The 24893-nt window shown below is 44.3% G+C and overlaps 1 protein-coding gene across 5 annotated transcripts in view; it reads right to left on the bottom strand.

Moving 5' to 3' along the window:
• ARHGEF16 (Rho guanine nucleotide exchange factor 16) overlaps positions 1 to 24893 on the bottom strand; it is a 368918-nt gene that overhangs the window by 67427 nt on the left and 276598 nt on the right. For all 5 annotated transcript variants that reach the window (XM_072883738.1, XM_072883741.1, XM_072883740.1 and 2 more), the window contains one exon: positions 6434 to 6568. In XM_072883738.1, coding sequence (XP_072739839.1) covers positions 6434 to 6568 — 135 coding nt within the window. The remainder of the gene's footprint in view (positions 1 to 6433; positions 6569 to 24893) is intronic.

Here is a 24893-nt window from a genome sequence, read left to right as displayed (position 1 = left end):
AACTGTTTTTCATGCGAATCGGAGAGTTAATTTCTATGGATGCCACGGCAAACTACAAGTGGTATAAAATTCTCCTTTTTCTCCTTTTTTTCATTTACACTTCAACTCTCTTTCCTGCCTCCTTGTTCAACAAGAAAAGCCTTTCCCAGGACCAAACCTCACTGAGTTTAATGGCAAACCTGCCTGACAAACAAAAGAAAGACGAGGAATAAGCCACAGAGCTTAGGGCTTGGTAAAACAGAACTCATAATGTGCCATCACTTGCGGCTAGCTAAGAGAAAAAAGAACTCAAAATAGCTATTAACCGGCATTTCTCTTTCAGCTAGTAACCCAAAACCAAATCAGCACTAAAATATAAGCCACGGTCTAAAAGGTACACCGAGTTCCTAGATACATTCACAAATTTTACATTGCAAAAATCCTTCAGAATTATACTGCTAATTGGCTAACATTGCCACTGCATCACAATCTTTAACTCCTTTACCTCTCCTGTTTGTTCTCACGACAAAGTAGCTTCTTGTCTATAAAACCCTGTCTGTTACAGTCTTTCAAGAAATATAGTACGAGCTTCATTAATGATTAGGGAAAAGTCGGATTCTGCTGGAGTCACATTAATTTCATCAAACATTTCATTATAATAATTAACTTCATCTTGCAATCATGCCACTGATGGTCTGAATTAACTAAAACTACTGCTGTGTTTCCTTTCCCTTTTTATTTGTTGTGCACCGAAAAAGATCAGATTTACTAATCCATCAGAACATTCACATTCATAAATCATTTATGCTCATCATTTTTATAAAAATTCCACACATTATCATTTCGTATTTCTCACAACAAAAGGGGCACCTCTCCTAATTACCAGTCAGTTTTATTTAACACAAAATAGTGAACAATATACCTAGGGTTTGGGTAGTGCTCTCACAGAAGACTGAAAATACTACATTTCTTGATTTTTATCCAAATTCTGCTAGGCAGAATTTAACTAAAGAACGAAGAAAAAAAGGAAAGTAAAAAAAACCCAGAGGAATCCTTTTCCAGTCTGGGCTTGATATACGGATCTGCTCTGTAACTGCTTCTGTGGATGTAAACTCGGTGTAATAGAGAGCTGGCTCTGGCTGGAACATTTTGCAGCGTATAACCAAGCAATTTGGTCCAATGACTGAAAGTATCGATAACGCAGAGCCGCGACACACCACCACATTCTGAGGCTGATCTCACTCAGAGCGGAGCACAAAGTAATCAAAGCTGTACATCTTTTCTCTGAGAAAAAGTGTTCTTGAGACAGACACAGCTCAGAAACAACGTGGTAATTGTGTGTTTCCAATATCAAGGCAATAGATGGAGATGAAACATGTCAAGTGAGAAAAGTACGTCCCGGTATTACCTCATTATTTAGTTGTCTTTCATAAGAAACAGCACTGTTTACCTGCTGTATGAGTTATGTCTATTACTTATCTTAGCTTTGTTGCAGCAACACGTTTGTACTTGAGGAAAAAACGAGCACTGGAGAACGGAGAAAGCAGCTGCCGTGTTGACCTAAAGATCAAACCCCTCACCCACTAACTGCATCAGCGGGCAGCAGAAGGGACGGACAAAGACAACGCCAAATGAGCTAAAACGCAGCTGCTTTGTGTTCTTGTCTTGCAAATAGTTAACTGCGCTAGAAATCCAGTGCAATAACAAGGCAAATACTCCTACTACTGTTCGTCTAAGACAACTATCAGACCAGCATCCATGGCCGGCTGGCTCAAGGAGCAGTGAACACGTAAAAGTTTGGCCTCGTGTGTTTCTGGCCGGAATGGGGCTGCACATTTTGCTTTTGTTCAGCCGTTTTCCTCCTTTGGAGTAGCCTTCCCTTTGTTTCAACTAAGCCACATTGCTTTTTGTTTCCTCTTTTTAAGGCATTGTATTACATACCTAGGAATCCTGAACAGAGTCACCGAATATGGATGTAAAATACATATAAAAGCTCCCTATTATACAGACACATATAAGATCAGCTTATTAAACTGAGGCCCGTTTTTTTTCCATCGCTGTAGCTCCTGTTAGTCCTTCTTTTTTCCAATACATGTAACACAAACAAAAGCAGCAGCTATCATCCTGAAAGCAAGCTCATGGCTATTATATTTATTACATATACTCTGTTTAGTATTACAGTCTCCTGAATAAGAACAGCTAAACTGCTGAAGTATTTGCCCCATGAAGGCAGCAGCAGCAGCAACATGAAAAAATAAAACAGAAGTCATGTATCATTTTCCAGACACATTCAGCAAATCGTGTAATTTTTCTACCATTCTTTCCCAGTCCTCCTTTAGAAACACAATTATCTCAGTCAAGCAAGGATCTTCTATTCTTTTCAAATACCTATCAAGTAAGAATAAATATAAAGAAAACTGGCTAACATTATTATACATTTGGAAATTGGTTTCGCAATTGAAAAATAGTTAATGAAATGTCTCAACTAATCTCTTTCTAAATAGCAGCATTTTAAACTGTAAATTGGAAAAAAACCCCAACGTTCAGAGGTCCAGATTCTGCTGTCAATTACTTCACTAAAAATCCAGGAAAATTCTCTGTACATTCCTGGGAATGTTCCCAAGCTACAGGAGTGTAAAGAACAGAATGTGGTCTGGGGAGGGGGTACGAGGTGCAAAGGACCATCTCCCCATGTAAACATGTTTATTTTTTTCCTGAAGAGCAAATGGTTTTGATTAAAAGCTTGTCCTGGCTCTTATCATCACAATGCTGCGTAGTTATTTTGTGGGTAATCTTTTCTTTTCTTTATGTACTTAGAAACAAACCCCAAATCTTTGCATGCCTACTGGACAGGAATGATAAAGCCTTTCTCCCTGTTTTTTGAGTCCCTGTTATGGAAAAAAATGTACCCTGCTAGCAACGTGAAATCAGATAGAGTTAAAAACAGCAGCGTTAGGATACAGCGTTAGGTAGAAATCAGCAATGCTTAGTCACTCCGAAAATTTATAACATGTTTCCGGCTTTAGCAGTCACTCTCCTACGGGCCTGAGATCTCCCCTTTCCGAGATCCCCTCCTTCCGAGATCTCTCCTTTCCGAGATCTCTCCTTTCTCACCCCAGGATGCTCAGAGCACCAGCACCCAGCAGAATCTCGCCTTCAGCGAACTGTGCATGGCGTTTTGTGCACAAGAAAGAAAGTTCAAAGTCGACACAAATTTAGTTTTCTAAATATATCCCACAGGGAAAATGAGGGGATTCATTTTTAAAGCATGCAACAGCCCTGGCCAGAAACAGACACTTCTCTGAGGAATCCAGCTCAATGCCCTTGACTTCAGCGAAGCAATCACATGAACAAAATTGCTCACACTCAGAGGTATCCGCAGGAAGATGATCTGTAACACACACCCCCCCACACCCCCTTTTTATTAGAATGGAACTCACACTGACATCAGCTAAATAAGAAGTAATGGAGTGTAAAAACATTTTGTACCCTCCAACTAGGTCTAACTACAGTATCTTTGAAAGCGTACACCACCTTTGCTTTGGTGTTTAGTAGTCCAGTGTTTCTTAGGACCAGGATGAAGAACTTCATTTTGCAATCTAGTAATTTTATTTATTTTGAGTGTCTGAGAGTTCAAATACAGGGGGTGCGTATCCAAAAGGCACCTTGGCTACTTGCGAATTAATGAATTCACTGAGTTTGATGAAAGCACGTATCAGCTCGCAGACACACATGCTTATGGACTGTTTGACATTTTTCTTTTCTATTTATATTTGCATCTTACTCTCTCAGTTTTCGTGACAACCAAATACACTCACAGCCATCCTTATCCTTTGAAGCTTCACAGTCCAGAAGAATTATTATCAGTTTCAATAAGAGAAGTAACCACCAACTAACACCAGAATCTTTCCAGGAGAGAAAGCAGCAAGACTTGGTTTTCTGTAGCAGTGATGCGAGAGAAAACTTGGAACGAATAGGAGATTCCAGAACAAACATGGTTACATTGTCTCCTCTATAAACAATAATACAAAAATCCACAAAGATTTGAATGTGCTGCTGATTGCTCTAAATACGGCCGCCATTCAAATGAGTCCCTAGGCCAATGTCATAACCAATAGCTTAGGAAATAGTATATCCTTACTCTGACTTTACTCCTCACCCCAAAGCCTCCAGTGCCTCTGGTTACCAATCACCACCATCTGCTGCTTTTCACACTGGAGTTTCTCATTCCCACCAGCTGGCCTGACCTAAGGCTCCTCCATCTTTTGGAAAAGAAGGCTGAGGAGGAGAAAACATTTTGCTTTGCTACTGTTTCATTATATTCTGCACCTTTCTATTTTCTTCCTCCTGACGAAGCATTTGCTTGCTACCCACCCCCTTTTATGTGACTTTTAGTAAATTTATTTATTAAGAAGTTGTAAAAGAGTGGTCATTACAGAGAAAAAATAGAGAAAAGAGATGAGTGTGTATGATAAACAGCTGTTCTTTCCAGTCAGACTGCTGCATGCACTAAAAATATGCACAACCAAAAATCTCCAGATGAGGGACAAGGACAGAAGGATATGCACTGGACTGGGCTTAGAATAAAATGCGATTCAGCCTTCAGGTTTCTGGCAAATTTTGTATATATATGGAGTCCTTAATCTAAGCATTTATAAGAACCTGGAAAAAGCCAGCAGTGTACAAGTTAACATTTTAAAAAGAAGAAACGTGTATTCACGTAAAAAAACCTGTATGAACTCAGTTTCTTTCCCTGGTCTAAGACTTTTTTTAAGAAACCCAAATTCAAAATATTTGGGTTTTCTCTTCCTTTAACATTTGTCCTTTTCTACTGCTGCTGGTAAAAATTCTTGGTTAACAGCTTCACCACCCTTTTGCAAAGATGAATGCTACGAAAAAGTCATCTCCGCAGACCATTAAGCAAAACTGTGCTGTTAAGAAGTGAACATATCTAGCCGGCTAAAGCTGTAGTTACATACAAAGTGCTGGAAAGTATTTGATAGCGTATGCAGTTGCAGCGGTCCTGTTGAATCTTCCGGGAGCCCAGAAAGGTATCCCTCAGTCTAACAGTTTGTGCTCAGCTAAGCTGTAGGATGCACAGCAAGGAAGCCGGGGTCAGTCGCGGACTCCTGCAAACCAGTATTTTCTGCGCAGAATGAAGGACGGTAAAAGACCTGAGTAACAGGTGGGGGAGACGTAGCGGCCCCTGCGATACTCATCCTGCCATTCTGTGAAACTGAGACACAGGAGCAGCCCTGCGTGTGTCACAGAAAGCACCGAGCGGCTCGCGGTGTAAGACAAGGAGTTGATGATAAATGTTGGCTCTTGGCTAGAAGGCTCCTTGTTGTAAGAGCACTTGTGAGTAGTGGTGAGTGGGCACTGAAGCAATCAGCAGCTCATTTTAACTAAGCAGGCTGAAATTTAGAGCTTTGTGCCTCAATCTCCTCTGGGTTGCTTAAATCACGAACATTTGTGGTATTTTTGCATTTTTTTTCCTCTGCATCCAAAGTTAAGTTATGTAAAAGCATTTTAAAACAGGAACTAAGGTCACAAAGTGGGCTGGCATTTTGGCGCACCCTGAGCTATTCTCATTTTACATGAGCTGGCTTACTTCAGGTTCACTCTAGCTTCCCTGTCAGCTACAGATTTTTAAATGTTTTTGTTAGAAGTGTATTTTTCCATCCTCAGCTCATTTTTTGTGTGCATCCAAATATGCCTCCTGTTTGCTAACTGGTAATAACATTAGGACTGCATTTCTCATTTAAGTTAGGTCTGAAACAGTAACTTGTATTTGAATTGTACTCAATTTGAGGTTTGAGAAACTCCCAACTTGGATTGCTCATCTTGAATCCATTTTTGGGTTTAAGCTTCAAAGAATTTTACAAACATTAGCTAACGTTATCAAAATCCTATTAATTCCATGTCATATCCCTTGCCCACACCCCCACCTAGAGACTGCTCTACCAGCATTTCTGTAACATGTATATTAGGTTTTCACTTTTCTTCCTCCTCAGCAGACTCCCAAACCATCTCCCACTCTCGCTCCCCTCTTAAATACAGACAATAACTGAGTTTACAGCTTGGAATCGCGCTCTTTCCCCACCGCTGTCAACTGGTAACACAAACTTTCTACAGTCCTGATGGCAACAAAATACCCGCCACTGGTTTCCATTTGTCTCACTGTGTTTTGTTAACATAAGCTATGTTTCACACCAGGTGTTAAGGTTTCACACGATCTTCCCCATCACAAGAGGAGTCAAGGACTGGAAGATCACATGAGTCCAGGGGTTTTAGATCGTTTCAGGGATGCTGCAGCAGAGCTGCTGAACAGATGAAGCCCGCAGCTGCTTCCATCCAGTGCTGCCACTGTACACTGTCCTCTGGCCAACCCACCCCAGCATCCGTTGAAGCGATGAGGTGAGCACAGCAACCTAGTAACTGCCGAAGTCATTACCTGGTCGTTAACGTGACACACGGCTAGATTCTGTTCGTCACAGGAACAGGCCACGCGGATGTACTTCAGCCAGTTCCCGGCTCCGCTCTGGCTAGCATCAACACAGAATTTCTCATTTCCCAGGTCATCAGCAATCTGTAGAAGAACAGGAGAAGAAGAAATACGTGGGTCATCCGATACCAAATGACAACTACAGAAGGAAGAAAGGAAGGAGAATTATTTGCAATGAAGGATTCCAAACAAGAAATAGAAAGGAGAAAGCTGGATGATATAGGCAATTAATAGAGACATATGACAAGACCAAAATCAGCTTTTCAGCATAATCTGAAGTTCCTGGTTAGCAGGACCTCCAAGGACATACACCAGAGTTGTCTGTGAGTAAGAGGCTCAGGATTACAATTGTTATGGAGACAACACACAGTTCTAGTATCCACACTGGCCTAAGTAATCAAAGCAGGTAACTTCTCCAAACAGTACTGATTTTAACGACAAGGCCCTTAAACCGCTCCATCTTCACATTATCTATTTTACCATTTCACGCAGGATCATTTTTTTATTATAAATAAAAAACTACATTCCTTTTTTTAGTAAACTTTCAAAACAAGTCACTTTCCACAGTGCTGTGAAATTATATTTTAAAAAATGCTATAACAAATGATGCTTTCATTTATATAACTAGAACAGTAGAAATTCAGTGACACTAGAGGATCCGTGTGGTTGAAGGTGAGATACAATTTGGCTAGTGTGCAAAAGAGGAATCCTTCCAAATAAAAACCCTCAAATACTTAAAAGTCCATGTGTGAAAAAAAAGGGTTAATGAAAGGGTTGTGGTCTAAAGAAAAGCACTGTTTCACCAGGAAGAGACGTAGCACTTTTTCTTTCTTAAGCCAGTAAAGTAAGTTCGATGACACAGAAACAGGAAAGATGCTCAGCATTCCATACCAACGTTCATGATGATCCATTTTGCAACTCACTCAAAAAAGCACCTTTTGAAAATTATGCAGGACACCACCAAAATGAGGAAAAGCCCTCTGAGTCCAAAGTACGGCAAGACTATATTCTGCTCATAAGTGGGCCTCCTTAGTACAGAAACTCCTTTTTTCCCCTAGACTTAGATTTCCCTCTACCCCTACAAGACCCTGTGTCATTGCAAATTACTTCAGTCATCAAAAGCTCTTAACATGCTTTTACTAGCAATTAATTCTCTCCAAATCTCATGGGATACGATAATACTTTCCCATCTATTTCAAGACAGAGAAAAAAAGAAAAGCTAGGAACAAAGGAAAGGAAAAATTAAAACACGGCGATGACAGCAACAAATCAAGTGTAAGGTCTGGCTGAGAAGTCTCGGAGGGACGTTGTCAGCTGAGACTCTCGCTCCACGGCTCCCAGCACCCGCCGAGCGTCCGGACCAGGCCAGCATTGGCTCCGCCACCCTCCAGCACCAGCCCAGGCCGGCCGCCCGGCCAGGCAGCCCACGGCATCACCAAGAAGGCTCCCCCCGCTCTGCACCGCTCCCCGTAGACGTACCCTGGCCTCTCACTTCAGCACTAACCCTTTTTTGTCAAGCTACGTGTATTAAAATGGACGAAGGGAAAATCGTGCCGTTAGTATTTGGCTTCTTCCTTCCTAATCAAAATATAGCACTGAAGCTTCAGTGAAATACTGCATTTTCTCCCAGAACATGTGGGGGTTTGTTTGGGACAGAACTGGTGAGAGAAACAACCCTCCCTGTGTTCAGTTTCATTAATCCCCTGCTTGGGAACACTCTAGCAGTTGCTTACCAATTAGACTTCAGCAGATTTAGCTAAATGGATAGGCTCTGTCTCTAATAACTGTAAAGCGCAGAAGGTCAACGAGCTGCATCAGAATAACGCCAAAAGTATTTTAAACAAAAACTACGCACGGCAACACCACGCACCCAAACCGTCCTTTAGTTTTGTAACACGCTTGTGAAGGATTCCTAATAAACTCACTTTATAGCTCAAGAAATAAGACAGAGAGACGAACACTAGACGCCTGGAGTATTCTCGCATGTTCCTATGCTTGCAGGTTACCGCTCACGTTCCGCACCCGGAGCAGAGCCCACCTGGGGCTGGCGGCAGCTCTGCGGATTAGAGGCTCCCAGGTCCCAAGTTGGGCATTCTGACAAAGATAATGAGGAACGTGCAATTAGCGGCCACTTCAGGCAAGTTTGGCTTCAATGGCTTCCTCAGAACCCAGTAGCAGAAGCAGTGACCGAGTTTAGTTTTCAATCCAACTGTCTTGGCCACGAAACATCATCCTTCCTCTTGGAGAAAAACCCTGCCTTGTTCATGCCTCGCATTCCAGCTTCCTGAGTAAATAAAACAGGAGCTGCACAGGCAATGTCCTTTGCCACACTGCCCCAGTTAATTTCTAGAGCAGATCTATCTGCTCAGGTTCAGTAAATGAAAGAGAGCTCCCCTGTCCAAACCAGTATGTAATTCACAAGTCAGAACTGCATTGCAAGACATTTTCTGCTGGCAATCTTGTTAAAATTATATTATCAAATTCTGGTTTATGTGAGCTAATTCTCAGTCATTTGCTTCCTTTTCGTCTTGTCCATTTTGTTTTAAAAGCAAACTCGAACAGCAGCAATCCCTCCTCGTGTGTTCACACGTCGTGCACGTGGCTCACTGCTGCAGGAGGTTTCGTGATGCACCACAGCAAACCCCGCAGCCGTGCAGGCGCAACGGCCACGGCAAATCCCTGTCCCCATCCCCTCAGCAGCTCTCAGGCTCAGAGACTTTGTGGTAGAGGCGGGTAAAGACGGACATTCAGGCACTGAAGAGGACTGCAGGGCAGTAAGCAGAAATCTTTTGCCCATTTCCACGAATTTCACCCCATGCCACCTAGTTAATCCCAAATTACCCAGCCCTGACTCTGAACCCCAGTCCCACGCATTTTGCCAGGCAGCCCTAACTTTCAGGACTCGGATTTTTTCCCAAAATCCCAGGTTCCTTGCCCATCAACCCTAGCATCTTTTCCCTCTCTTGCCCCAGTACATATTCCTGAGCCTGCAAACCTCTCCTCTTGTCTCCTCAATGCCTGTCCCCGTGCCAGGACAAGTCTCTGTCCCCGCTCCTCGTGCGCAGTCTCTCTCCTCCCTCCTTCCCACCGCCACTGTACCTGGCTCCTCACTTGCAAAGCCCTGGCCCTTCCCCACTCACCTTCAGTCCCCACAGCCCGCCGAGTCAGTCGCACTCAATCCCATCACTTCTCATCACTCACCGGTTAAACAACTCCACCCCAGCCCTGCCCTGGCTTTTCATCTCCCAGTTGCCTTCTCGACCATAGCCAGGGCCTCTCCTGATTTCTTCTCCCACAGTAAACACAGTTCCCTTTCCTAAGGGGAAAAAGAACGGGCATAGCGGAATTTCCTTAAGCAAATGAACCTCAGATCATTAAAACGTGTTACTGAGCGTAGCCAAGAGCTGAACCCATGAGCATGAGCTAGCCATTCCACAGCAAGGAGCACTGGGGTTCCCAGCCCCCCGCGTTTAAAAGATGAGCTGCTGCGTTTTGCAATGGCTTCAGGTTCTCGGTGGCCTTCGAGCGCTGGAGCCCTTCCTTGCCCTGCCCCACGCTGGCCCTCAGGCTGCGAGGGCGTGAGCTCCCGCGGCGAGGGCTACGCCAGGGAGGAACACCTACAGATCCGCGTCCAACCATAAGCACTGCTTCCACAGTGAACATGTAAAACTGAACGCTTGCAATTAACCCTCCACCTGCCAGAACGTACCAGGACTGCCAAGGTTGGGTCTCATGCCAAAGTAACGGATGATGTGAAAACCCAGTCGGGAACCACCAATTTTTGTCAAATGTTAAATACACATACGAATCAAATCGAAGACATATCGCATGCAAAGGGATTTTTGGAGGGTGCTGGATTGCCTTTTTTTACTGTAGATACTCCCCTCAAAATTGGTTGCATTTATTCAAGGACCTGACGTTTTCACAAGAACCACCTGGAAGTGCTGAATTTACTCTTCAGCGATTCAGAGGGGAAGGGAGACCCCACCAAAGCCCTTGCTCTTCCCTAACCAGACTCCAAATAACCAGTACTTTCTAGATGCTCTTGTTTACCTCCCCTTGAGCCCTGCTTGTAATAGCAAAGGCCTGATATACGGCAGGAATGTCACAGAAAGCCAATTTAAGGTAGTTTGGACTTTGCAAGAAAAAACAACAAAAAAAGTGTTCTTAATGTGGGTTGAATAACTCTACAGAGTTTACTCAAGCTAAGATAACAATAACTTATGTTTTATCTCAGGGAACCTCTAGGAACATGGAGGCTGACTAAAGCTGTTGACTGTTGTTGAGATTAAAGTACTTCTCTTGGCCTTCCTGGCCCCAAATTAGCTAAGCCGGAGTAGCCAAGCCAGCACCTTGAGGGGCAGGAGGGGACACACACCTAGACAGAAAGTGATAACAGTGATAATGGTTTGGAAAATGAACCCGAGATGAATCACCAATGCTCAGCTGTTGATGTGAAGCCACTTTGGGTATATAGCATACAGTTTTTAATGGTTTGAATAAGCAGCAGCCCACTGATCTCCCAGTACCATTTATTTATACAGCAGCAATCAGTGAAATTAAGTCACTGGGAATACAATACGGCAAACTCCAGGACTACACAAACAGTCTATTTCATTTCACAGCTGTATCTTACAGATACCCTCTTTCATATTCTAGAATTGGTTGAAGACACTCAGATAGCTCTGGGAAAACCCAGAATTCAGCTCAAATTCACCAACTGTTTTGCAGGGCCCCTGCACAAGGCTCGACGGCTCTGCTTCAGAATGAGGTCCTGTCTTAGCTAGAAATCACCTGAAACTCTGTGGTTTTATCTGAGTGGAGCTTTAAAACCCAAACAGGGAGTGTGAAATCTCACAGATCAAAATGAGAAAAAAGAGGTTGTATGAAACCCTGAGAACTTAAGCCCCTGTTTTTCACACACACTCACTCTACTCCATAAATAGAACAAGGCACCACGAACCAAGGCCCAGCAGTGTCACTGATCGGTGTTTTGCATAGTACTATCCCTTACCGAATGGTACGCTTCCGTTGTTAGCAATAAGCTGTTCCTGTGAGATCGGAACAGCTGGAAAACAAAATAAATGTTATGGAGGTAGAAGAGAGCGGACAGAGTATTGCTAGCAATACAGTTGTTACACAGCAATCAGTTATCCCTTGCCAGCTGAAGCACAGTGAAGCAATTACACGAGTTCTCTTATCCCATTACATACATTAGTAAAAGGCATTATTTTTAACTAGGGAATTTCCTAGGATTTTTGCTAACACGTTTTTCCTTTGCAACTGCAATGGGCTGGAAGCACGTGGGCAGTCCACTGATGAGAGGCTACAGTTCACGCTGAAACAACATAATTGCATCACGTGGATAGTAATCATGGCTTAATCACACTTAAAGGGGGCCTATAGGAAAGACGGGGACAGACTTTTTAGCAAGGCCTGTCGGGACAGGACAAGCAGCAATGGTTTTAAACTAAGGGAGGGCAGATTTAGACTGGATTTAAGAAAGAAATTTTTTACAGTGAGGGTGGTGAGGCACTGGAACAGGTTGCCCAGAGAGGTAGTGGAGGCCCCATCCCTGGAAACATTCAAGGTCAGGTTGGACAGGGCTCTGAGCAACCTGATCTAGTTGAAGATGTCCCTGCTCTTGCAGGGGAGTTGGACTCGATGGCCTGGAAAGGTCCCTTCCAACCCAAAGCATTCTATGATTTATGATTCTATGGCGGCATAGTGTGCAGTGGAATATCTGTACGTGGAGCTGGCCAGTTCTGGGAAGAACTGCAAAATGTACGAGCAACTGAAGCACACCAGAAAAGGAGTACCACCACTCAGTCGTCACGTCCCTGAACCATGGAAGCATCCCTACCCAGCAGCACATAAAGGCAGGAAATACTGAGCCTGTAATTAAGCCACTGCAGAGGGAGCCGAGACGCGCGGGATCAAGTTCTCAGCCTCTGCAAGTGTCTTCCTTGGACGACGTCCCTTCCCGGGCACTCAGACTGCGCCTGCCGCCACGGGGCTGAGAGCTGGCCTTCCACTGCCACCCGCCGCGTAGATGCAGGAGCAGAAACGCGTTCAAAAGTGCACGTTTTAGGTGTGCTACCTTTTATGCACACCAGAGAGACCTGACTCTGACCTTCACTTCTTCCGTGTGCTGCCGTTCCACTCGCTCACTAATTCTGAGGAAGACACATTCATCAGGAATGAGTAAAAATCAATCACAATAGGACGTACTGATGTGGAACAGATTATTAGCAAAGTTGTTTAGGTTGGCTCGTCTACAGTTTTACGCGGTGTAAACCCTTGTAAGTCTAGATTTATCTAGCTTTCTAATGTTCAAGGAACATGATCTGCCTGATTAATAATAGCATTTTTTTCTGTGTGCCCACGATCCAGGAGCAAATGAGGGTAAGTATAGGTTAAACTACTAGTTATTTAGTCCCTGGCAGTTAGGTATTCATTAGATACTTGCAATTTATTGCAGACACAAAAACAAAAGCAAGATACTATCTACAAGAACACAGGCTAGTCTTATAAAACCTGCCTTTAAATGACAATTGTTCCATAAAAAATCAGTATTTGCAAAGACATAGTATATGCCTTTCCCCTACAGCTGAAATGAGAAATACAGGTGGTGTCTCCAAGGTTGGCAAATACCTTAAATGTTAATTTACTAGGATGCTTCAAGATTTGTCTAACAAAGCATCAAACTGCCTGGAAAGGATGACTTTTCTCAGACTCGGTGAAATGCAGTATGTGTAATCAACCGATCATACGAAGTGCTGCAGGACCAGTTACAGCGCAGGGGCATTCTTGAGTGAGTCCAGCTCTTTGTGGTTGACACCTCTAAATAAAGACCAAGTTCACACACTCTCTCTCTTTTCTGATGTTCTATAAGGAAGTTATATCACAATTTAAAAAATATTGAGAAATCCAATAGTAATCAGATTACTATCTGCAGTACATATTTCTTCCTCTGTCAAACGTGCATACACAGAATAATCTTCTAAGTCCCTCTTCCTCCCACCTTAAAAAACTCTGGAAAAACAAACTGAAACCTTTTACCACATCTTCTTCCAGTTTAGACCAGAAGGAAATCAGAAATTTCCTCTGCCGAAATTCTTCAAACCAACTGTTTACAAGTCATCGTCAGTAACCAAAAAGATTTTCTGTTTGAAGGCTTGCTTTAGGAATGCACATAAATATTCATTTGTACATGTTTTTTAGAAGAAGCATGACCAGCACGAAGAGATAACTGATGCTCTGAAGAAGACCAAACGGAGAAAGAAAAGGGAGGCAAAGAGAATTACCTGTGGGTAAATTAAAGATAGCAAATGGAAGCACAGGGGGGTCTATCCCGCGGCAGACTGCTAGAAGGCTCAATTCACCACAGCCACCTGATTTGGGATGTACTCATTAAAATAGTCATATCTAGCTCTATTACAGCAACTGGTTATTCCCAGTTAAGACCAGAACTAAGTTCATCTCTACCAAGGACTAATCAGTAGCTTTGATCATGAGACCATTCATCCACAGATATCCCTGTTTTCCTGGACAGGTGAAGGCTGACATCCAATATTTAGCACCAACAGCAAAAAAAAGATACCACAGGAAGAAAAAACCCAACAGCAAATCAGGTGTAATTAGCAGGAATCTGACTTGGTGGAGTTGAAATGTAATGGTTGTACTTCTGCTGCTCTTTGCGCTCAGGCTAGCTCTGAAATCAGTGAGGTAGTAGGGAGGTCTCTCCGATGGGTAATTTAGCTTAGACATTAGAAGAAGTTATCAGAGGACAAGGAGAGGGGGAAAAAAGGGGGAAGGTAAGGGAGGGGAGGAAAAGAGAAAGGAAATTTATAATTAGTAATTAATAAAATTTTTGCAAGTCTAAAACCATTACGTGCTGATATTCCAGCCAGTTTCAGGGCAAGGCACTTGACCTTCTTGATTATCTAGATTATCTTGATTATCAGCATCACTGCCCCACAAAGCTGTGCTCAGTGCAAGAACACTTTTTGTCTGTCTTACCTTCTCCCCAAGTTAAACTACAGGCGGTCTGGGACAGACGTGCACTTGTAGATCTGTTGGAAAAGTAAGCTTTCATCTGGATCGCAGCCTGTGGGCATTCTCATAAAGTTAATTATTGCAGGAGCACTTCCTTTGCCTCATCTCCCTCTGATCAGTCTTCCATTTTATCCCACCCACCCAATCACGGATTTCTCATTGCTTTTTTTTCATTGAACATGCCAAAAACTAAGTTCATCTTTTTTCCCTCTGCTGCAGATGGTGAGTTCAGTACATACTTTTATTTATTAACCCAAGGCACCTCCCATCATTTTTGTCTTCAAATCCAACAGTTCATCCAAGTATTCTCAACTCCCCTCCCCTTCCTTGCCCATAACAGTGCCATGACTTTGTCTTGCTGAGATGTTTGCTATCTTTTCACAGAATGCTATCTTTTCCCCGCCCCGGAGTCCTCATCCTCTTCAGTCTATCTGGTTAAAACAAACGCACCTTCACGTTCATTTGGATTACAGGGGTTTAAACTGGCCCACTGCAGAGACACGAATTTTGGATCCAGACCCAGAATGCCGGCTGTGGTTGTGGTTCAGACTCATCCCTATCCAGCCAAAAGGAAATTGTTGTCATGTTCCAGGACTCACTTTGCAGCTTCATCTGCTGTCTGCTGAACAGCATTCAGGATTTGAATCCAAAAGGCTCATTGATCTTGCAAAGGCTCTGTTTCATAATTTATTAACATCAGAAATGCTGAGTTATGAAGCAAAAGTTATGGAAAAATTCTCTTGAACGTTTACCATTTTTTTTGCACATCATTTGAGGTTTCCTGCTTCTCTAATTTGTGGGCTCTCTGTTGGGTTGTTTCTTTCACGTTTTAATGGGCAGCGTCCAACATTTGGCCTCCGCAGAGGTGTGCTGTAGGACTGGAATGCCTAGGGATCTGTCGTCAGTTAGCTTAATGGATTCCTAGTGTGCATGAAGAAACGAAGCAACCATGAGTTTGCCATCAGTGACCCAGCGTCCTGTTGCTATAACATCCCTCCCCAGAAGCCGAAAGTGTAATAAACCTTCTCATCCCATAGTTGCAGGATCTGCCTTTGACAGTTTGGCTGATGTACGCATTTTATTTGGCAGGAGTTAGAGGGAGATTTTTTCCCTTTTTTTTTCCCTTTTGCTTTAATGACCCACAAGCTGATTTAGAGCAATAAACTGTTGCCATGAAGTTTTGGTGTGTTTCTTTTAAATAAAGGGGAGGGAGGGACTGCTACAATTTATGACTTTCAGAAGTAACTGAAACAGAAAGTCCATTCTTGCCACAAAATGAAGAGAAAAAGACTTCATCCAGAGAAACACCTCCGTCAATGTGTAGACATGAAGCCTAGATGAACTCATAAATTCAGCACTCTGCCTGCAATTAAGCAGGCTTCCTGGTGATTTGACAAAGAGTTAATGAGAACCGTGTCAGACAAAAACAGGTCATAGCACTGAAAGCCGATGGGAAGAGCAGCTGAGCCAAACCCAACTTGTTTGCTGCCCCCAGCTTAGGGCCACAGGAAAAGCTCTAAGTATATTCAGCAAGAACTACTTTTCCCTGTGTAAATTTCTTGTCCAAACGTAAGGTCCTCCAGCACAGCCTGGAGCCAGCTCCCCATCCCCAGAAATGCCCGATGACAAGGAGAGAAAATGGTAGTCCCTGAAAGCCTCTACCTGTGCTTTAACTTAGGCGCGTGCAGTAGACCTCTCGCCATCACCCTGAGCTACTAGCATCAGGCCCTCGTCTTCGAAACGCTCATGCACACCCACGGACGCGTGTAGTCCCGGGGACTCCAGGGAATTCTCCTGGGAGTAAAGTTCTTAGTGCTGCTAAATGATTGCAGATCAGAAAATTTAGTTCATCTGCGACTGACTTTCCGGCTCCGTGAACTGGCCGTGTGGCCATCCTCAGGAGTGTCCTCAGAGTCCACATTCACTCCTGTTTGCAAGCAGACTTTCAGATTTTCAGCAGAATGGCAGCACACACGGAAACTACAGGCTCTGCGACAAAAGCCCAGCGTATCCAAACGCTGGGAAAGCTCAGAGGAGAGGAAAAGAAATCTTTATGGATCTCCTCCTCTCAAACAAGCATGTCGCCGTCTCGCCAGTACTGAGACAGAGTGGGGAGAACCATGGGCGAGAGGCAACCCAGCTGGAGAGCACTGGGGAAGGCAGATCTGCAATGCCGGGCTGCCGAGCCCGGTGCTGCCGCCGAGCCCATTGCCGCTGCCAAGACCAGTGCTGCTGCCGAGCCCGGTGCCGCTGCCGAGCCCATTGCCGCTGCCAAGCCCGGTGCCGCTGCCGGGCCCGGTGCCGCTGCCGAGCCCATTGCCGCTGCCAAGCCCGGTGCCGCTGCCGGGCCCGGTGCCGCTGCCGGCTCGTGGGAGGCAGCTGCGCCGCTGCAGCTGACTGGAGAGAGACCGATTCAGGTTTTTAAAAGAATGAATGTTTTTGAACTTTCACTCCCACTCAAGCCACACGTCTGGAGTGGAAATTTTCCACTGGTGTATGCGTTTCTGAGTCTGCTGTTGTGCTACTGTATTATCTGGTTTCATGAAGGATCTGAAGGAAAAATATCAGCAAGCTACAGGGAAGGCTGTTACTGAGACATACTTTTGTCACGGAAAAATAACCTTCTCATTCTTTTTTTCCACCACATCTAAAGAAGACGAGAAAACACATGAAACAAGGCTGTTTTCTACCAAAACGTCCTGTTCAATTTCCAAAGCAAAGGAGTCTGGATAGCTCACACGCGGTTGGTAAGCGAGGCTGAATTTCTTGAGCGTATTTGAATCCAACTGAGCCTTTTGAAGGTCTGCCCATTACTAACTGCTATTCACTTACGTACCAGCACAAAACAGCCAGCGAGTATTTCCTATGTGTCAGTTAGCTTTGCATGAGGATAAAAAGTCTGCAAAATTGCAGTGTCATCGATGTGTCTTTCAAGCACAGCAGATTCATTCCAGCTGAACGTGCATCAGACCTGACCGTCAATATAAAGCCTCGCAGGAGAAACCAACAGCAGCAATAATTATATAGTACACCATTTACAGAGCTCGTTAAATATGTTCTCCATGAAAGCATCTCCTGCTCTACAAAGCAGCTTGATGCAACAGGCACCACAGTGTTTCAGACGCTGTATTGACTACACGGCAGAGCGAGTCCTGTGCAAAGGGGTAAAGAGGAGAAGCCAAGAACTCTTGAGAAAAATCAACACCGGCTCTGCTTTCCCTCTCCTGTACATACCACTCCTTATATTCTTACTTCGGAGGTGTAGCTTTGCTACCCAGAAGGCAACCCCGAATAACAGAGGATGTCAAAGAAGGTGCTAGCAACACCAGCTCCTGTTGATGCATGAAACCAATTCCACCCCCTTGTACTTCTCTCCCACCCTCATTCTCTTTGAGGCCAATCAGCTAAGCTTGCACAGCAACATCTAATCACCCCGCAGAAAAACATAAAGTAAAAATGTCAAAACAGAAGAAGACTTTCAAGATGATGGCAGGCATTTATCTCAACAAAGGCTCATTTTTCACTAGTAACGTAATTCATACCACACTGATTTAAATTAAACAGTAAACCGTAAAAAATTATGCTTGAATCAAATCACAGGGTTGCCTCAGATATTGTACACATAAGTCAAGAAAGGGATTTCCAGTTCTTTGTAATATACACACACAAAAACTTTGAAGTCTTCCTCCCCCCTGAAAGAGCTGAAGACATCACACTTTTGTATTCTACTTCATTTTGCCTCATTTTACAAAACAGTAAAGTTCTAAAAGCTTAACAGATGAAAAATAAATGGGAACTGGAGAGAAGTCTTGATATGATAAGCAAAAGACAGAGACTATTTGTAGGCAGATGAGAATTTAGAGTTTCAGACACTTCATTTCACTTAATTAGGAAGAGGGAGCAGAAGCAAGGAGTACAGCAGTGTTGAACTTCCAGTGCTGTTCTGAGGGATTAAACCAGACACGATTCGCTAGCGTCTTACAGCTTCTGTGGAGATACAAAATGCTTTCGGGTATGATTAGCCTGGTACTATTTCAAAAGGAAGATGCGGTGCTAAAATGGCGCTCTCGAATGAGAGAGCCAATTAGCCGAGGGGCAGGAAGACCAGAGCAGCGCTCCTGGCAAAAGGGAGCAACCACAGAAGCTGAACACAACCTTGTTGTAGTAAGAGCGGAACAATTTCTGGTGGTAATTTCTCCAGGAGTCCTCTTACCACTTGAGACACAGCTCCCCAAACAGCTCTCCTCAGCCTTTTTTCCCCCAGCGCTCCAGCTAAATGAACTTTGCTGTTTTTCAAAAGTGAACAATTCCGATAATCCAGTTGAAGGCACTGCAAAGCCGGACATGTAAGACTTCTTCCTAAATTTCCCTAAACAGTACACCGGTCTGTTGTACAGGACCAAAATCTCCGCAGCCCCCACCTCTGGTGCAGTGTGGAGGTTTATGACTCCAGAGCGCTCACTAAGCAAAACATCTGGCTCAACGTTACTTTGAACAGATTTGTAAGACGTCAAGTCTTAGCCTCATTGCTCTACAAGCTTGTTATAGGCATCTCGATGATGCTCAGCCTTGGGGAATTTTGCCACTTTTAGCAGCCGTGCATGCCTTTTGGAAACGGCAGATGTTGTCCTACAAACATCTGATTCCCGGTGCAAAAGGGCCAAAGAAATAGGAAGGTGCCCAAGAGAAGTCCAACCGCTCTCCTTCTGATTGCTTTTCCTTGCTGCCTGCCCAGTGTTTGTGGTCCCTCGGCAGGCTGAGTTGTGTGGCACGGTGGAGACGCCAGTTCCACGCAGGTCTTTTGTTAGAAATACTCGCTTACGTGCTGCTGAGGACCGAAAATGAAGGATTGTCTGCAGAAGTTACGATGAGTTGACTGAGCTAAAGCGAACATTGCAACACCCTCAGGTACAGGGCAATGTATGCCGTACAAAGCAGTTAATTTTTGCAAATTCTGCAAATTAGGGCTCCAAAATCACATGGTTGTCTTAAAATTCATGAGAAGATAAAAATGCAGATGGGTTCCTTTTGCTTTCTTTTTCGTTTCTGAGTCTGTTGTCTGTAATTGATTCACCTTGGGGTTCCCCCGTGCCCGGCCATTAAGAAACCTCAGCTCCTGTACTAATTGCTTGTTTCCAGGAATTGGGGCTTTACACTGACCATTCAAAGTGGCAAGACATGCATCATCAGTTATGATGAAACCAAAGAAATTGGCTCCTTCCCCTTATTCATACTGAAAAGGTGCTACTGCTGTAACGAAAATGCAACCGACCTTAAAAATAAATTCTGATCAGCTTCTTTAGGTGTGTTTTGGGTGTTTCACTACATCAGTATGTATGGAGGTTACTGCTGCTTGTTTTAAATCATTTCTTATTACTACAACTTTATTTTAATAACGTTTTGGGAATGGAGTTGTGGAACACCACTAACATGTAGACCTCTTCAGAGTGATTTACTGAAAGCACTGAGTGCCAAAACCATTTGCCGCATTTTACACTCTGGCCAAAAAAGTAGCAGAGACTTCAAATGCCCATTCATACTGCTAATATCAATTACAAAATACCAGCCTTTTTACAGCGTTAGCAACGTCCACTGAAGGATCTAGCACGAGAAGATCCACATGAAATAACACTGTCTTGTGGCCTCTTACGCGCCTCTTCCTCGGAAGAATTCGGACTGTTACCTGACAGTCCTGGCAGCTCCACTCCCTTCCCCTGCAAACCCCTTGCCCTCAGATTATACTTGATCATTAATAATATATGAAACAAATTATAACATCAATTATCCAGGTACCCCAGGGAAAGGCGAATGAATTCAGATAGCGGAGGTCCTTGAAATGGCACATATTTTCCATTTAATCAATAGATTTAGGGATATATGGCCCAAGTTCAAGTAACAGGAAGATGCAGATAACTGATGTCCAGATAATGAAGCCCATGTCCTGTGGTATATTTGATGGATACAACTTCTGTGTCTCACTCCCTAAAACTGAGAAGATAATTATTCTTAAAGCTCAATATATGGAGTTAGCCTGCCACCTGGTTTTGGTCCTTGGGCCACGTTTTGAACACCTCAGCATACGAAAAACCAGCCTTTCTGTCAGGGAATTAAAATTACTGGGAATCAAAAGTACAGGGAATCAAAATTACTGGCAGGGTAGGCTATAAGCAATGGAACACGACCGAGCTGTTAAATCTCTCGAGAGGTAGGAAAGGGCATGAGGTTTTATTCTGCATGTGACTGGTGCCACTTACATCCATGCAACGACAAACACCGTGTTGGTCTGACTTCTCTCTTCACCCACAGCTTCTGTCTCACGTGCAGAAGCATCTGTGCACGAGCACCCTGCCTGAGGTTCTACTCAAACGAGGCTCAGGTTGGTCATGACTGAGAGCACAAGTCTGACGAGGAGTGGCAGAGGGACCTGGGGGTGTTCAGCCTGGAGAAAAGGAGGCTGAGGGGAGACCTCATCGCTCTCTACAACTGCCTGAAAGGAGGCTGGAGAGAGGTGGGGTCGGTCTCTTCTCCCAGGTCACAAGTGATAAGACGAGAGGAAATGGCCTCAAGTTGCGCCAGGGGAGGTTTAGACTGGATATTAGGAAAAATGTCTTCACTGAAAGGGTGGCCAAGCATTGGAACAGGCTGCCCAGAGAGGTGGTGGAGTCACCATCCCTCGAGGAGTTCAAAAAACGTGGAGACGTGGCACCTGGGGACATGGTTTAGTAGGCATGGAGGTGTTGGGTTGTCGGTTGGACTAGATACTCTTAGAGGTTTTTTCCAACCTTAATGATTCTATGATTCTATGACTGACCCGTACTAGATGCAACCGTGGGGCACCACCATCAAAAAAGCTGCCAAAGGTGTGGTTCAGAGTAGCAAAGCGAGGAAGAGAAGGCAAGCCCGAAGTAAGACAGGTATCACACTCTTCTAGCACTAAATTTACCAGCAACGATAAGGCTAATACAGGGGATTATTATCCCTCCTTACTTTTCCTGTCAGCATCTATAATGGCAATCAAGCGGCCTAGGAATATTTGTCTGGAAGTGTATACTCTTCCACATATTAGCTTTAAATGCCTTGAATTTACAGGCAAAAGGGTGCATATTACCATAGCTTTAGCCATGACCTTACACTTTCAGAACAGAGATTTAAAAAAAGAAAAAAAAAAAAAAAAAAGGCAAGCAACCCTCATGCACAGCAAGGCAGTACCCTCCCCCAGAGCCGAGAGCACTGCGAGCACAGCTGCACCCAGGTTTCATTTACACAGGAAACCCCCCCAAAGGTGCCACAATCGTACGAGGAAGCACAGTCCTTGTAACCTTTCTTATCAGAAATGAGTAAGGCAGCTGCTCTGCAGACTATTCTCGTGCTCTTTAGAAGGTGTGAAATAGATGAGTTTGTGAACTGGGTTGGCACTGAGAAAAAGAATGAAAGGATATTATAGGTTTCCCTCCTGAACAACATAGCTGATCAAAAACAGGAACAGCAGACCCTGTTTAAAGAGCTTTGAAAACAAAGCAGCCATCTCGCACCAAGCCAAAGCGAAATTTTCTCTTGATGTAGTAACAATGTACTGCTCACCTCTCGTAAAGCTGAAATGTGTGATTTCTTTATAGTTGATATTTACCGAAAACGTTACCAAAAGAAGGTGCAAAAATGAGGCGATGAAGCCTGTGCACCCGTTCCACAGCAGCACCGGAGGCTCCCACCCCGCTGAGCTACATCCTGCACAAAAGCTGCCTATTGATTTATTTAAAAAATATATATAAATAAGATCGTGAGAGACCTTCCCAGCACAAAGGCAGAACCGATTATTTCTGTGAGGTCCGGTACTGGCCTTGCTCCCTCGGGGATGCTCCGGTAGCGTGGGCAGGACAGACGAGGCAGGTCCCAGGGGCAGTGACGGCAGAGCCGACCGGCCCACGGGAACAAACCTGCGGGGTCTCAGAGACGGGCTGGGAAGGAGAGTCGATAACCAGCTGCTTGGGCTGCTAGAGGGACACGGAGGACAGCCATCCGGTTTGGGAGACCGGGGTTAGGGAGGCAGTTCCTCAGCTAAAGCCTCCTCTGCTTTGGGCTTGAGAAGCGAGCAGTGAGGCATCCAGGCTTATTCCGTCCCTTTGCCTTGCAGCACAGGGGTATTTGCTGAATAATGAGAGCAAGGTAAGGAAAGCAGACCCTCAGAGCACTTCCAGCTTCTAGAGAATCTGCTCCTGGGCTAGTTTGCCTCCCGAGGGAGATGGAGATTGTTCATATGCTCTATATCTTGAAGGAGAACTTCTTCGATTTGTAACTCCTACGCACGGTTCGTCTTCAATCCGAGTGTCTCTAAAATGAGAACTGGGGACACCAGGGCTGGACATCTCTGCCTCGAGTGGTTTGTTTCTGCACCAGAAAAGAAGTTTTTGGAGCCCCTTCCTATCTGAAGATATAGAAGTGTTTTTACAGAAGGGGAGCCACCCCCTGACAGCTGCCTGCAAGTTAGCATCATTCACACTCAACAGATGCACATAAACAAAATGAGCAAAGTAATTTTCCTTCAAATTTATGCACTGAATATAGTACTTTTGCCCTCTAACACAATTACTCAAACTGTAAAGGAATTCTGGGGTGCTCATTTTTCACCAAAATCTCAGAACCAGTAATACTCCTGCTAGTTAAACAATCCGACATCCAGAAGAGGTTCATAAACCTGTTCAGGTACGCTTCCACGTACATTACATCTGAGGCGAAAGGTGTCGGGGTCAACGCCAGGCGACCCACAAACTATTTGCCCGTCCAGTGGCAGCAGGACACTGTCTGCGACGCGTCCTGAAGGAAGAGTGCCCTGATACCGAAGGTGTGCAAGCCACGAGGCTGGGCTAGAGCTATCCACACGCTCTGGCACCTCTAGTACGTTCAAGACACCGTGACATCCCTGAGCTGATCGTGCTTCTATTTCTAACGTGCTCTGAGTGTTGCTATAGAACCATAATACTGAGATATGCTGGATCATCTGGTCCGTCCCCCTGCCAGAAGAGGATTACTCTCTGCAGTACATTCGCCAGCCCTTTTTCCAACAGCCTTTTGAATGGCTCCAGCCCAGGAGGCTCCACTGCTCCAGGGGGAGGCAAAGGAACCACAGCCCAGTTCCACTGCCCAGTTTATCCCATTACTACTGCCTGCTGCTGCTTGTACCAGTCACAGGGAACCCTGGTACAAGACAATGTCTTGTCATGCTGTTGGCTAGAAGGAGAAGTGCCATGCACGGTTCTTGGCTCAGGTAGCATCTTATTGACAGACCTTTTACGTCCATACACCATCCCAGAACAACTACCTTCCTTTTTTGGCATTTGCATCCTCCAAAGAAATTTGACTAGTACCCTCTCTCATTCAGGTATGTGGAAATCTCTTTTTTTAAAAAAGCAAGCTCTAGAATTCTTCAAGCCACAACTTGTTGCTCTTTTCAAAATTAAGACCAATGAAGGACTGATTCAATTATTTCCTTCTAAAGTGTGGTGATTTGACCTCTCTGCAGCTGAAACTAAACAAGTATCTTGTCTGACATCACAAACTGAAATCTCAGTTATAAGGAAGTACGAGGGTAAATTGCATAGTCCCAAGTGCCGCCTGGATGAACTTTACCCCAAGCCAATTCACCTACTTATGAAATGATATATTCCAGGGAATTGATTCTGATGATAAATCTGCCCTTTGAATATGCTGAGAAACAACATTTCAAAATCTCCAACTCCGATCTTCTACCATCTCTGGGTCAAAAGACAGTTCAGCAGAATCATGTTGTTGAGGTAACTGCTCAGACGGAAAGCCACAGCAAAGTGTCAAATGAAAGGTACACAGATGCCTCTGCTCAGGTTATTTTACTTAGGCAATTCCAACACATCTGGTTCTCTGACAGCAGGTCTCAAAACAATACATAATCTGACATACCATATATCTTGCAATGCCTGAGCAAGTCAGGTTTGAGTTAAGGGGTTTCTGATAACCTCCACACAGAATTTCTTATCTTCTGTGGACCCTTGACTCAAGCCTCAGAGACACCGCCGAACAACTAAAGCCAACATTCTGCGTTTTGATCCACTTTCTAATCCAACAGAAGAAGACCTGCTCTTTTTAAGATGAGCTGTTTTGAAGCCAAATGGCAGGAAAAAAAAATAATAGCATCTGCCTGTTACAGCAATTTTCCTAACTATCAGAAAGCCAGACTTCGATCCAGAAGATGGAGCTGAGGACGACAAATATCTGCTTTCCAAAATGGCCCCACTACAGTATGGGAACATGCCTCAGCTAAAATAAAGGACAGTACATCTGGATTCTCAGGCCAGGAACCCACATCCCATCTGGGCTGCTC

This window comes from Ciconia boyciana, chromosome 19, assembly GCF_034638445.1.
Source record: "Ciconia boyciana chromosome 19, ASM3463844v1, whole genome shotgun sequence".
Classification (NCBI taxonomy): domain Eukaryota; kingdom Metazoa; phylum Chordata; class Aves; order Ciconiiformes; family Ciconiidae; genus Ciconia; species Ciconia boyciana.
The sequence above is the reverse complement of the archived record's forward strand: the minus strand, read 5'-3'. Positions and strand labels throughout refer to the sequence as shown.